Here is a 14870-nt window from a genome sequence, read left to right as displayed (position 1 = left end):
ACTCTTATGTACCATTGCATGAAATTCTCACGCGAATTCTGCTGTAATAAGTTGAATTTGTTTATTAAAATATTTTTTATCTTGTACAGGTAAAAGGTAAGTTAATTTCTTAATCACTATCTTAAGATCTAATATCGGTATCAGAGCAAATTGATTTAATATTATCAAACACATCATCAGATAAATTATTAAGTAAAGTATTTATTTTAATAGAGTCCGGTAATGTGCTGGTCGAAAAATAACTTAATATTCTGTCTAAGTTCTCAGTGAGTGGTCCAACCAATTTTGGAATTTTGTATATTAATTCTGGTTTGGTTTTCATTATTTATTAATGATTTTTATAATATTTCATATTAGTAATAATAATGACACTTTATATTTTTATAAATATACACCGGAGTCTAATAAACTCCGAATCGTTATAAACGTAAAATTTTCCAATAAGTTGTTCAAAATATTTAATCATTTTCTTGAGACTAACAAATTCAAAAATAAATTATTCTCACTCTATTTTCCTTTAAACTTATTAATATACCTTGGGATATATCAATTTACGATATACTTTTGAATTGACACGATTGTGACATACATTATTCAAGAGAACCCGGCAGTGTTATAACGTTATTGAAAAAAAATCAATGGAAATCCTAGAAATGATAATGCAAGATCTTTTAATTTCGAGTTATCCTTTTTTTTGACGAGGAAGTAGAGGAAGGATTAGAGGAGGATAACATATCTCAATTTTTTGAAACAAAGAGCAAAACAATAAATGTTTTTATAAATTCCCCACTTTAGCTTATTAAATGTAATATAATCCCTTCATCTGCCCCTGTAGATCGCGTTTTTGCCATATAAATTTATTGAAAATAAATAATTATAACCTATTTTAACCCTTCAATAAAAAAATGACGTTAGTACTCTGGTGGGGTTTAATAGACCCCAATTTCGAATGTATATACCTCCTTTTGTATTTAATATTTTGATTTAATATTTGGATATAAGATAGATCAAACCTTAAACTTGATAAAATATTTATTTTAATTTATTAAGCTTAGATTAAAAATAATGAGGATAATTATAATTTGTGCCAAAATTTTCTAAAAATAGTTTACTTTTATTAAATTAAATTGAAAAAATAATTTATCTATCATATCATCATTATAATTCATTATTATGATATTTATTCGTCAATATAAAACAAGATTTACATTAATATACATGCAAACATATAAAAAATTAGGACATTGAAATATGTTAATTTTGACTTATCACATAAAGTATTAATATGATCCAAACATTATTTTTTTCCCCATATTTCTCAAAAATATTTTGTTTTCTCATCTTTATCTCTAGGACACATACTGCACCTTCCTCTTGAGTGAATAAGATTTATATTTTGAACTTTACCTAATATCTTGCATATGGATTCCTTCAAAAGTCAGGACAATCTGATAATTTTTGCTGTACTTCTAAATATGGCTTAATAAGTTCAATTGACATTTTATATATGAAATTACTTCTTGTATGGATATTTTTGTGTTTGCTATATGATGTGAATTAATTGATATTATGTTTAGAAGTGTGTAAGATCTGCTTAAAATTGTATCATTTTTTGTCATTCAATACACCATATCTAACCTACCTTTAGTCATATTATAAAATGTTATAATTTTAGGCTTGCTTTTATCATTTGTATCAACATTTTTATTATGGTGGAAAGTTGATAGCCTTATAACACCCTTTTCTTTCTTTGGATATGATAATAATGTTATTTTTTCACATCCAACTTTATATGAAAAATGATATTACATTTTAAATAATTTTATTATATTTACTTTCAGAATATGTGAAAATCATAATAAATGATAAAAATAATTTGAAAAATGAGATAATTATTAAAAAATAAAAAAAATACGTATTTACTCTGGTGGGGTCTCACAAACTCCAATCAGTCACAAAATGTTTATTCTTAAAAACTATTCAGCCAAAATATATGAAATTTAAATATATAAGATATATTTGATGAAGCTACTGAAGATTCCAGATCATATTATATCAATTCTAGCAAGTCTGGGGTCTCATATTCCCCCACCGGAGTATTGAAGGGTTAAATATAAAAATAAAATGATATCCAAAACATAATTCTAGAAAATTCAAGAAATTTAACAAACAACGACTTCATAATACAAAGTATAATAATAAATATAATGGAAATATAATTAATGCAAATGATTATATGAGAAAGAAGAGGGGAAGGGAGGGGATTCTAAATAATTTAGGGAAGAAGAAGAAAATCTAGATTAATCAGACTCCTCAAGCTCGTTTTATGAGAGCATTGCAACTGTCATGCCGGAGCGTCCAATGCTAAAGACGCTTTGGAGGTAATGACGACCAGTTTGACTTACTGGCTTTTTGCACTTGGCGCACTTATATGAAACTGAGGCTGTCACATTTAAGCGAATGGCTACAGCAAAACTGAATTAATGATTTGAAAGTTCGAGATCAAGATTTTTAGAGGGGATGACATCCAAGTATTCATGTCCTCAACCTTGGTTGAGGGAAGCTAATAGGGCATGATCGATTATCCCATTTTGTTTATGGGAGGCTGGTGGTTGACATTCATCTCCGACTGAGAATTTTCATAAATTATATTATCAAAATAAAACTATTATTATTTAACATGGCTAATATATTAAAAAAATATGACATTTATTTATATTAGATTAAATTTAAATAAAAATTTATCATAAAATTTTGAACGTTTCTTTTTTTTGATATTAAATTTGAACGCGTTCGATTTTTTAGAAATGTTTACAGCACTAGTAAAATGTTACATTATCATATAAAGAATATAAATTTTTGCAGGACATTGCTTTCCTCTTTTTTAAATTTTTTTTTACTAAATTACATCTAAAATAAATAATGTAAAAATTAAAACTCCTCAAGTAAATAAAAAACTAGGAAATTATTTATTAACTGACCAAAAATTTAAAATACATGCTAAATTATTTTAAAATTACCTATTTATTTTTAATGCTGTCAGAATCAATAAAAAAACTTGAATAAATAATAGTTCTTTTTTGTAATTATATCTTAATTACACTATATATGTTTAATGGGGATGACCAACCTAAAAATAAAATATAGCTTTTTTTCGTAAATATTAACTACCTAAAAATTGAAAATACCTACTATTTTTTCTCCTGCTCATTTATAAATACTGCACATTTTGATTTATGTTACTGCCCAATAAAAAAGTGCCCTTTGTCGTCTTTTTATAATTTGAAATTTAGTATTATTTGAAAACTATAATGATTTTCGTTTACAATAATAATTATGTAGTTGGATAAATTGCTCAAAAAACATACAAATTATGGTCTGGCAAAAAATTTTTTTGTATATAAGCCAGGCAATTAAATATAATATATGCACCTTCATTTTTCAATAATTTAACGTAATACTTAATTATACCTCACTAACTCCTCTTAATAATGCAACGAAATATTTCTCGCTGCAAAAAATGCCACATAATTTATACGAAAAATTTCCAAAAATAAAAAAGACCGACATAACAAAGTCCTTTGATCCGCTCATGGATGTCTTAGAATACAGCGCCGGGGAGCTATCCAAATCCGACCACTATCACCTTTCAGTCGATCACTTGAATGCTGATTCTTTTTTTTTAGACCGGGTTTTAGCGGTAATTAGAATTCGACCTAACCCTGCTCAAACTTCAGCCTGTGATATTATATCAGTCAGTTTAAATTTAACCCATAACGGATCCGCCTTTTTCGAACTTAAAGAGATTCCAAATAGCGACTTCGATAACGAATATAGTGACGAATCGATAGAGTCGAAAAACCGATCTTATCAACTCATATTGAATTATAAGAGATTAGCACTTCTGGTAACGTCATCAAGAGTATCTCGGCCATCAAACGAATTTGTACCGTTCGAGAATAATTTTCATGTCCGGCTCAAAATCGTGACGAGCCAAGGAGAAGAATCATATTCCAGCCACGATGCCACTCTGACGTTGACACAATATCAGGTTATTACTTCTTTTTTTTTGGAATTTAAAAATAAATAATCTAATCTTACTCCAAATGTATTTAATTTTGGGGGTAGGATGGGTTTATTTTGATGTCAATTTATATATTAAAAAAGTTGTTTTTTTTTCAACAAGAAATTATTTTATTTATTAATTGATTATATATAAATCCTATATCAAAAAAATTTCAGGCATTTTTGAAAAAATCATTGACTCTCAGCTTTGAGGCCCTTACTCCCATTGAACTCAATGAGTTTACACCTTTCAATACGCCTATCGTTGAGCTCCACACGACTAAACAGGCGCGGAGCTTGAAAAGTTTTTCTTAATAATATATATTTTTTAAATATTATAGCCAATTTGTTTAAAAAATTAGATTTTGCAACGGTTTCTATTTAAAAGTTGCCTTAATTCGACTTATAGTTTTTAAAATACAATATGTTAATTTAATTATTTTTTTAATGAGACTTACATTTTATGCCGGTACTTAAAAGCTATTTCTTTTTACTTTTAATAATAATTTTTTTTTATTGAAAATAGAAATACTATTAAATGTTTAGGGACATTTTATAATATAATATTTTAGCCTTACATGGTTCTGTTTGAACGCGATTTCCGGTTCTCATATATATTTGCTATATTTTTTTTTACATCATAAGTAGGGGTGTACCGTTACCACTTTTTGGAGGCCGACTCATATATATTTGCTCTATTTTTTTTTACATCATAAGTAGGGGTGTACCGTTACCACTTTTTGGAGGCCGATCCGATATTCCCGATATTAAATTAATATCGGCCGATTACCTATCCGATATCATTCTAATGTTATATCCTGTAAAGATACCAATGGTTTTAATGATAATTTAACTATACCATAACATATGTCATTTAAATATGTTATAATGATCAGTTTTAGTTTATATTAATTCAATTGCAATTCTAAAAGTATATAAAATATTTTTATTGATAAATCACTTATTTATATAATAAGTAATAACATTAATCTATTAACATAATAAGTAATAAACAAATATATTATGAAATTTGAAATAAATTTTAAAATTAATATATCTAAGATTTCTTTTTAGCAAAATTTCCAATTTATCAGATGTCAGTCTGCACCGATGGGGACTTTCAATTTCACTAAAAACAGATTCTGAAGAGATTATCGCACACTTTTATAAACAGAATGCGCAAAAAATAATAATATGGCAGAATGTTTATTAATTAATTATTATTATTAAAAAATTAAACATAAAAATGAATTTCGATTTTATAATATTTGTCGATAACCGACATTTTAAAATGTGTGAAATATCGGCCCGATCTGATCCGATGAAACATATTGGTACATCCCTAATCATAAGGTATTTGTTTTTTTCTTTTTAGTAAATTCCCATTTAAAAAAAACAAATGATAAAGAAAGAAGTGATTAGAGATGTATTGATTTTTCTGTCGTTCTCTAAATTATTTTAGAACATTTTTTATAATGTGGAAACTATCCGAATCGGTAATACCGTTTCCTTGATTTTTTTTAAAGGAATTATCTTATTTTATACTGGTGCTCGTCCTATTTATTATTAAAAATTAATCACTTAAATTGCACATATACGTAAACGAATTTAATAAATTTACTAAAAATACTAATAGTATATGAATTTTGAAAGCTGACAAATCAAATGAGGGTATAAAAATATTTGGTAAGATTTAGTTTAAATAATTTCTTGAGAAATATATTAAAATCGATAGTCAAAACTTCACCTCTCTTAAAATCTTACCTGTAGCTCTCGTGAACTTTAAAAATAATGATCAAAAAGATAATAGACATTTTTAAAGCACGGGTCAAATCTTAAAATACAGAGAAATACCCTTAGAGCATATCTATTAGTGATTAAACGTAGAAAAAATCGTAAAGTTTGTATAAAATTCGTGTGTACCATGCATGTGAAATGTTAAAAATATAATCAAAAGTGGGAAAAGGGTGACCGTTATGCAAACAGTGGTGCCTTCTCCCAAGCACCCTTGGAAATATGTTTATTCTATGTACTACATTTAGGAAATAAATACGAGAAACATTAATTCAGACCTCTTAAAATAAGTTACTTTCAAAATATATAAGTGATCTATGACTACCAATTGTTAATAAAAAATATCAATCAAAGTCATTTACTTCGCTCAGGTTGTTAATAAAAAAAATAAAAGGATTTAAACGAAATTAGAATAAAATACTTTTAATAAAATCTTATATATATATATATATCGAAAGAAAATAATTTATGAAATAAAACTACTTAAAAATTTCTATAAAAATTAGAATAGAAAATATTAAAAGAAAAACCAAAATAAAATAAAAAATGTTTAAGTAAAATAAAAGTTCAAGTTAAAGTATCTAGATAATGTGCTATCTGTATCAAGATACACTTTTATAGAATTATTTGTATATTGATACTATTTTAGAGATATTTATACCTTATTTTTAAAAAAATTTTGTTATAATTTTTTTTTATTAAAAATAATAATATTTGAAATAAATATTATGTCCGAGTTTTCATTACACACCGTACAAGTTTTTATGCAATTGTTTACTATAACATAGTAAATTTTAGAATTTAGTGATGATCTATTAAAGTCCAACTAATTGTAAACAGATAACCTGTAAAAAATAATTTAATAACAGTTTATTTTTCAGCACCCCATAGAGGATATGAATAATGATATCTTCAAATTTTGAAATTTTTTTTTAATAATAAGCAGTATATTTAAAGATTAACCTGATTATGACAAAAATAACATCATATAAGCCTAAAGAGTTTGCTCATAGCTGGCAGAAATTCTTGGACATCTATTTGCCAAATATTTTAGGTAAGATCTTAATCAGTTTGAAAAATTCACCCAGATCGGGCTTTTTAACAACACTAATCTTTAGGTTTCCTTATTGTAGACATTTGTCTTCACGAAATAAAGCCAAAAATTTATTGAATAATATTAGTATTGGTATTGCTTTTACCAATATATCATTACTATTGGACTGATTTATCAGCTATTGGTATTAGCACTGAGTAATATTAGTTTTAAATGTCAAATCAGATTTTATATTATAAAAGCATAATTTCTTATGGCCTCTTTCTTAAGAGACATGCGATTTTAAACACTTTAGTGCCAACGGAAAATAACCTTATTAATATTTTTATCTTAAATCTCCTTTCAAAATCTGAGCTCATATACTTCATATTTATTTCATTCTTCATCCTTAAATATTTTTTTTTATAAAATTTTCATATGCAGAATGTGGTTTTTTCAAATACCGCCTCATTACTGGAAACACGGATGGTCTATTCGAAATCGATCACGATGTCGGAATTATTCGATTGAAAGGCCCCACCTTCCGATCACGGTCTCGAGACGTCGTCTTCCCATTATTCAGAACCGGTTATTCAACTGTACTCGGTAAATCAAACCAGTTTTACGATTTGAACGTCGAAGTGGCCTTTGTCAAGCACGTCGTCTCTAACGTGGAATGTCGTTTATTACACAGATTTTATGAATTTTACTTCCTCAATGGCCTTACCAAGCTTGTCAACTCTAACAGCGTAAACATGATACCGGTTCGGATAGTTGTGCCACAAGTAATGCTAGAATCTATGCTACAAAAAAATAACATTTTTTATGATCAGTTATTTCCGTATTAGGTATACTTCTTAAATAGTTTCAAATATTGTGTAAAAGATGGGGGAGAAGGGGGGTATCATAGTGATAAAAGTAACAAAAAGGCCTTTTTAAATAATTCACTCTCACCTTTAAGGGAATATTTTAAAACTAATATTTTATGATAATAAATGCTTAACTTAATGTTAACGTTTCATTCAATGAGTTCAACATATTTTTTAATTCATTTCCATTTTAAATATAACCTGAATGTATGAAGATTGTATGAACTATTTTTTTTAAAAGTCTCTAATAGTCTCTTATTTTTTTGAATAATACTTTAATCTTTTAACTTTAAAGAATATATTTATTGTGCATAAAATTACTATATCAATTCCATCTTTTCTATATAAATATTTACCTACCAAGCTTGAAATCGACATCTTTATCTACGCTAATGAACCTTACCAGCGCATAACTTTCAAAGTATTCGATGCTAACGTCGACAACGTTTCCACTTCTTTCATGGAAATCAACAATCTCACCCTTTCGCAAGGTATTAACTCCATCGACGATTCCTCAAATGGTCGGTATCTTTTTGACTCCTTTTTAATCGCAACCAAATCTTCGGTTAAAATCAACGATTCTTTCACAAATAATGATAATAATCGATCACTAGGCCAAGGTGATAGCATTTTTTTCGTCGATTCCTTTACCGGTCAAGTTCGAGTGAATGTCACAAACTTAAGAATTTTAGGGAGAAGTGAATTTTCTACCTTCTGTAACATTTCTTTCTTACTTTTGGTCCAGGTCATTGATCGTGCCACCGTATCTAAACACAAACTATCTTCAATTAGTTACAAGTTACTAGATATCAAAGTTATTTACGAACGACCCTGCCTTGAATTTAATAATAGAGAAAATAATAAATTCCCCCTACGACCCCACTCGAAAGACTTAATTAGCCGCAATATTGATGTACACTTAGGGGACTCCATTAAACGAAGAGGGGTAATTATTGACATGTACGCCATCGTTTTACCTTACCTAGGTTGGAGCCTAGTTTATTCTAAGCGTAACATGCCTGGAACGAGAAATTTTACCCACAACGGGCCAATAAACGACCTTTATCACAAAACGCTCTTGCAACGGCTTTCAAGATATCTTTTCTTCATGTCTGATCCAAATGACTACAATTGTTTTGATCTGGACATTGAAGAAGGATCACTTTATTCAAAAGATGGAGTCAACACCTCCCAATGTTTTGGCGATAGGAACTCCAGCGTCGTCGTTATCTTCGAAAGATTGATTAACGTTTTGGTTGTTAGTTTTTACGACCGAAAAGTTATTCATAAATTGCGATTGTTGCTCTACTTTCACCCATTGGAACAGGTCCAAAAATTTATGACACCCAAATATGGTGGGCCAGAGCTTCCAGAATTAGTTCACTATTATAATTTAAATGAGACTGGGCCTGAGCTAAGCCACTTAAATTACCTGACTGATCTCTTATATGACTTCCAAACAATCCTCTCAAATACAGCAAGCCCTTTACCATTATTAGTTAATGTAACTGATCGATCTATCGGCTCTACTGTTTTCTCTTTTCCGCGATCTATGTTGGATTTTCGTTGTACACAGAACGAAACTTGGAAATTAGTCCAAGCATCGCAAATCATATCAGAATCGCTCGGCGGGTTCGCGTCTGTAATGTTCGTGTCCAGACCTGTTCCGGAATTTTTGGGGCTTGACCCTTTCGACTCAACTCGAATATATATCTCGTCCAATCCCCAGGACCAAATAGGAAAAAGCGTCAGCTTTACCATAGCAATAAGCGTTTACAAAACAAATCGCCACGATATTAATCCTAAATTTTGTCGTTTGATAACATTCGAAGTGAATATAACGTTGTTGTTCGAGGATATTTACTATTCGTTGAATTTCAATGGGCCCATTTTTATAGATCGAGGGTTGCCAGTCTCCGTGTTCCGCTTTGCTTTACAAATGAACGATGTAATGAAAGCTACCGGTGATACTTCTCAAAATAGATTATCGCTAGGCATGGTGAAGGTAAATAATGGGCGTATGATAAATTCGCCATTAGGCAGGTTTCGTTTCTTGAAACTATCTATTGATAACAAGTATTTAGACATCGATCCCATTTCTGGACTCGTTTTTATGGCAATGTCCCATTTGAGGGATCGACTATTTATCTCATCTGTCCAAGTTGTTAGCGCACAAGAAATTTCCAGGCTGGTTGGATTATATGAAAACGTTTTAGCAGATGTTTTGAATAGCTTGAGCTTGACTATAGCCCTGGTCAGAGAAGGAGGAATTAATTCATCGACACCAGTAATACTAGCTAAAGCCCGCGTGCTTGTTCAATTGGTAAATATCAACGCTTTTCTCTTCAACATTTCAAACAGTTTGAGTTTTGACTCATCGATATGGAATAAAACGGCTACAACATTTTCAATCCGCTACGATGACCCAATCCATACCCTAGTCGGTTCTCTTATTCCGCTTCAAATCTTCCCTTCGATAAAGTTGGCATTACGATTCAGGTCCCATCTAACCCCTCCAGACCCTTTCTTTCTGGATTCTAACGATAAATGCAAAATTCGTTATCGAGTAATGGATCCCCCTTTGAGTTTTGCCTTCAATCAATCTTCTTCCACATCCAGTTACTATTTAAACGTGAGACACCTAAGACACAAATCAACGGATTCGTTCAGCGAACACTCATTTTTTAGAATCGACCCGTTTACCGGTGAGATCATGTTAATCAAAGATCCGATGAAACCCCAGTTACCCCCTAAAGTCGAATGGCATATAACCGTAAGGCAAGAATTGGTGTGTGGATATACCTATGCCCCTAACTTAAAAATGTTACGTCATGATCAAAATGTCTTTGTGGACGAGGCCCTTATCGCCTTTAGATACAGGCGCGTCGCAATTAAGATAGAGGAATCAACGGGTTCCAATAATTTTTTTCCTCACTTCAAGAGGGTAATAGAAGCTCCCGGGTCGATGAAGGATGCCAAAACGTTGAATTCGCAAGAGCTTTTAAGTTATAACTCGAAGAAAATTTTAAAATTACGAATCTTTTTTGATAAATTAGATGACACTATTATTAAAGTGTCAGCCCAAGATCTCGATTTATCAGCATCAGGGCCGGATCAAAACATAAGGTATTTCTTTCAATAACAGTTAATTTATTCTCTTAATAAAAATTTATAAATTTTTTTTACTTCAAATAAAAATTAATTATCGAGAAAAGTTAATATTTTTTAACTAAAATATTTATTTTTAGATATTCTATAGTTTACGATTATTTTGCTCAAGCTGAAGACGGTCATAATATTCTTCCTCATCCTTATAGATTTTCGAAGCCATGGAAGCTTGTGGTCATCAATGAATCCACAGGTAAATTGCTTAAGTTGTGTACGTTACATTTACAATTTATCTATACAATATAACCAGTGCGCCAACAGTGACTGCGTTTTTTTAACTATAAACTGGTGGGGCGTACCGAATTTCATGCTGACATTAAAATCGGCGTTGGCTCCGAATATATTGAAATATTTTTCATCAAATTTTTTAATTTATATTTAGGATAATACTCAAATCATAACAAATTTAGGTTATAATATTATTTTAACTTGTAGGGTGTAATGAAGATCTTATAGAGTTCAAAGTTAACTACATATCGAAAACACACTCGCTAAATACGCTTGTAAATTAAGCATATAAATTTTTCTAGCTAAAATCAAGGAAGATACAATGCTCTTAAAAATCTTACACATCTTTTATTTTTAACGACAAAAATAATGAATAACATTCTTTCAAGTTTTTTCGAGATATCCAGGATTAAGCGTCAACATTATTTTATACCTATGTAAGCCTCCCTCAAATAACTTAGTCGACTTCAATATATCTATCTAACTTACATAGAAAATTGCCGAATAAAGACCAATCGGGATAAAGAGTTCATTTCAAATGAATCAAATCCAACAATCTCTCAAAATTTATTGCATATATAATATGTAATTAGATTGCTCACATCCCACACCTCAATAGTCTAATTTCAAATTCTGCGGAATCACTGAATATTTCTTTAAAATATTTTATATAAAAATGCTTGTTATTAATCAAGTTTTATGTCAGTTAATTACATATAGTTAAATCCTTATATATTTGTAAGCAAATAATGCACCACATTCAATTTTATACAATTACTTAACCTATCAAGTTTGGGACAATTTTTTTTTCTTTGAACCGTCTACTCAAACCTGCAAAGTTAAACAAAAGCTCTTTATCAGCGAATTTATACGACTAAGTAATAACTTGATGAATTAAATAAATATTCCCAATTTAAAAACCACGGTTGGAAGTGAATAATTTTACCTGCATAGACTTTTTTGCAAGATCTGATTGCATTTGCTATTTTTCAGATCTTTAATTACGAGTAGTTGATAATAAAACCCACTCATCAAGTAAGAATATAGGAAAATTTATTAAAAATAAATTTCCCCCCTAAGAATAGAAATATTTTCTAAATATAAATTATTATTAAGAAAATAAATCTAAATTAATTTTCAACATTATAAACTTAAATTTTTTATAGATTACCTTAATTTGTAATAATATTTTTAAAAAGCATTAATTAAGCAAGGTGGCTATTAATGTGATATTAAGTTTATAGTTTTCTTTATTGAAATTTTTAAATATCAAATTAAAATTATGCTATAAAAGGTGTGGGGGTGCTCAATTAAGAAAAACATAAGTAGATCCTTAAAAGGAGCAATAAAAATTTTTGAAAACTTTTAATTGTGCTTTCTGTCTTAAAAAAAGAAATTCTTAGGCCTCGAATGTTTGGATTCATATTTTATGAGCCAAAGTTTTAAAAAAATCAATGTGTTAAGGGCTAATTGCCCCTAATGACTAATGGGATAAAAATGAAGTTATTTAGTGTTTTGTTTTATTTATATTTCTGTTTCTGTTTCTGCTTGATCAAGTGTGTTATTATTTATTAACATAACAGCTGTGGTGAAAAGTTGTAAAGCAAGCATAATCCCAGATGAGAAATTTATAGTTGTGAGGCCCTCAGATCGGCTATCATTTGATGAAAAGTTACGAGTTTTCTAGACATAAGAGATTCCAGCCCTTTTTAGGAATAAGCTGTGAAGTTTATTGACGAATGCCGTTGTTGATGGCCTTGGACTTTACTATTAACAGATACCTGTGGTAGCAACTATGAGGTTGGACTATGTCGAAGCAGAGACAATGACATAGGGTAACTCTTAGATGTTCATTAGTTTAATGGTTTCCTAAATTTTTACTAGACACGGCTTCTAATTAATGCCCACCATTTTAATCATTTTTTTGAAAGGGTTGGAGATGGCTTCAATAGAATGTGCGGATAAAATGGAATAGGATTTTGTAATTAAGGGTAAAAAATATTCTTACGAGTTATTATATCAGGAAAAACTATCACCCTCGAACATTGTTCTGTAATATAATAAAAGATTGATCTAGCAAGTTTTCATTAGAGTAGATTAGACTGAATATTAATTCATTGCTTATTAGGTTAGATAGGAAGAGATGAAAGATAAGAGTAAAAAGGTATGAAGGGTTAAAGTCTACGTCACTCATCAGGAAGTTGGGCTAATTTCCAATTGAAGAGAGTTAATTGAGATTATCAATAAGGTTTTAATCAGTTTGAAAAAATCTTCAAAAATATTTTGAGCATATATTTTAGAAGAAAAGAACTTTAAAGAATTTGTGATGACTAAAAATTACAAGATATTTATAAAAAATTTTCTACAAAAAATTTATTAAAAAATTTCTCTTCTAAAAATTTTTTTTCAAACTTTGGTTCTAAGTAAAGACTACTAACACTCGATAAATTCTTTAAGTAAAAAAAAGCTAATGCACGAAAGAGATGTAACTTATTTACGAACATAAGCATATAAAAATTATAGTCACTGATATGACAAGAGAATGTAGGATAGGATCCAATTTTTGAGTATCTTCTTGGTGGTATTTATTTAGGTATGGTCTCTTGTTTAAATATAATCTCATGTTTGTTCTCATCACAGGTTTATTTTTTTGTTAAGATAGGAAATGCTTTATTAATTTTTTTATTACATCATTATGATCAACTTTATCAAGTTCACAATTTGTTAAAAAACTTCCTAATATATTCATCGTCCGGTAAATTTCTTGTGAAAGAGCGAGAATATATAAAATTCATCAACTAATTTATGCTCTGGTATGTTGATTATGGATTTAATTTTGTCTGATTAGGATGTAAGCCTTCCTCATCCTTGTCCTAAAATAAAAATTGAACGTTTTCAAAAAGTCAGGTGTCAGACCATATTTTATCATCCTCTCAAAAACTTTTTTATATTTTCGTGATTAGGCATCAATATTTTAAAAAAATTACGTAATCTAATTTAAGAAGAATAATAAAACTTAAAAAACAATTTGGATATACAACAAGAAGAGATAAATCTGTTGTAAGAGCGATCCTAAATTTGGGCTAAAATTATAGGTTTTTGTTTTGGCATTCAATCACTAATTTTCTCAAGATTTGTATAAATAAAGTAATCTACAAAATTCAAATATTTATTTACTTTCACAACTAGGCGAAATCAAAGTTAGAAAAATGTCCTCCTCTAAACAGTTAATTTCTCTGCTGACCTCACCAGAAACTTGTAACTTAAAGCAGCGGGGCCGATATCATTTACCTATCATCACATCGTTGGGCCTTATCGCTCGAGCACGAGACAATATAAAAGGAGAAAAATACCCTAAAGCCAATCTAATCCGCGATACATATTTGCCAATAACGTTGAAATTCTCGGCTAAAAGAAAATCGCCCGATTTCGAAGACACTATCGTGGCAAAGGAAACTCATTATGTAGCCAGGATACATGAGAACTCTCCGCCCGATACCTTCGTTACCATTATAACCGTCGTTCCGGTTCTATATTATTTGTACGAAGGAGAGGAAGGGATTGAATCCTCATTCAACCAGTCATCACCGTCCAACAACCATAAATTTTCCCTCTGGGGTTCCGATTCCAAATATTTCGCCATTTTACAAAACGGTAATTTTGAGAAAAATTTTAAAAATATTTTTATTTCTCAGATTCAGAACTACTTACAT

The 14870-nt window shown here is 29.5% G+C and overlaps 1 protein-coding gene across 1 annotated transcript in view; it reads left to right on the top strand.

The window, feature by feature from the left end:
• Nucleotides 1-14870, top strand: part of LOC135924200 (uncharacterized) — a 134323-nt gene that overhangs the window by 36559 nt on the left and 82894 nt on the right. The window contains exons 6-11 of the mRNA XM_065459250.1: nt 3563-4051; nt 4243-4369; nt 7337-7677; nt 8126-10887; nt 11010-11122; nt 14347-14811. Coding sequence (XP_065315322.1) covers nt 3563-4051; nt 4243-4369; nt 7337-7677; nt 8126-10887; nt 11010-11122; nt 14347-14811 — 4297 coding nt within the window. The remainder of the gene's footprint in view (nt 1-3562; nt 4052-4242; nt 4370-7336; nt 7678-8125; nt 10888-11009; nt 11123-14346; nt 14812-14870) is intronic.

The sequence above is a fragment of the Gordionus sp. m RMFG-2023 genome, chromosome 1, assembly GCF_954871325.1.
Source record: "Gordionus sp. m RMFG-2023 chromosome 1, tfGorSpeb1-WG-v2, whole genome shotgun sequence".
Taxonomy (NCBI): Eukaryota; Metazoa; Nematomorpha; class Gordioida; order Chordodea; family Parachordodidae; genus Gordionus; species Gordionus sp. m RMFG-2023.
The sequence above is the reverse complement of the archived record's forward strand: the minus strand, read 5'-3'. Positions and strand labels throughout refer to the sequence as shown.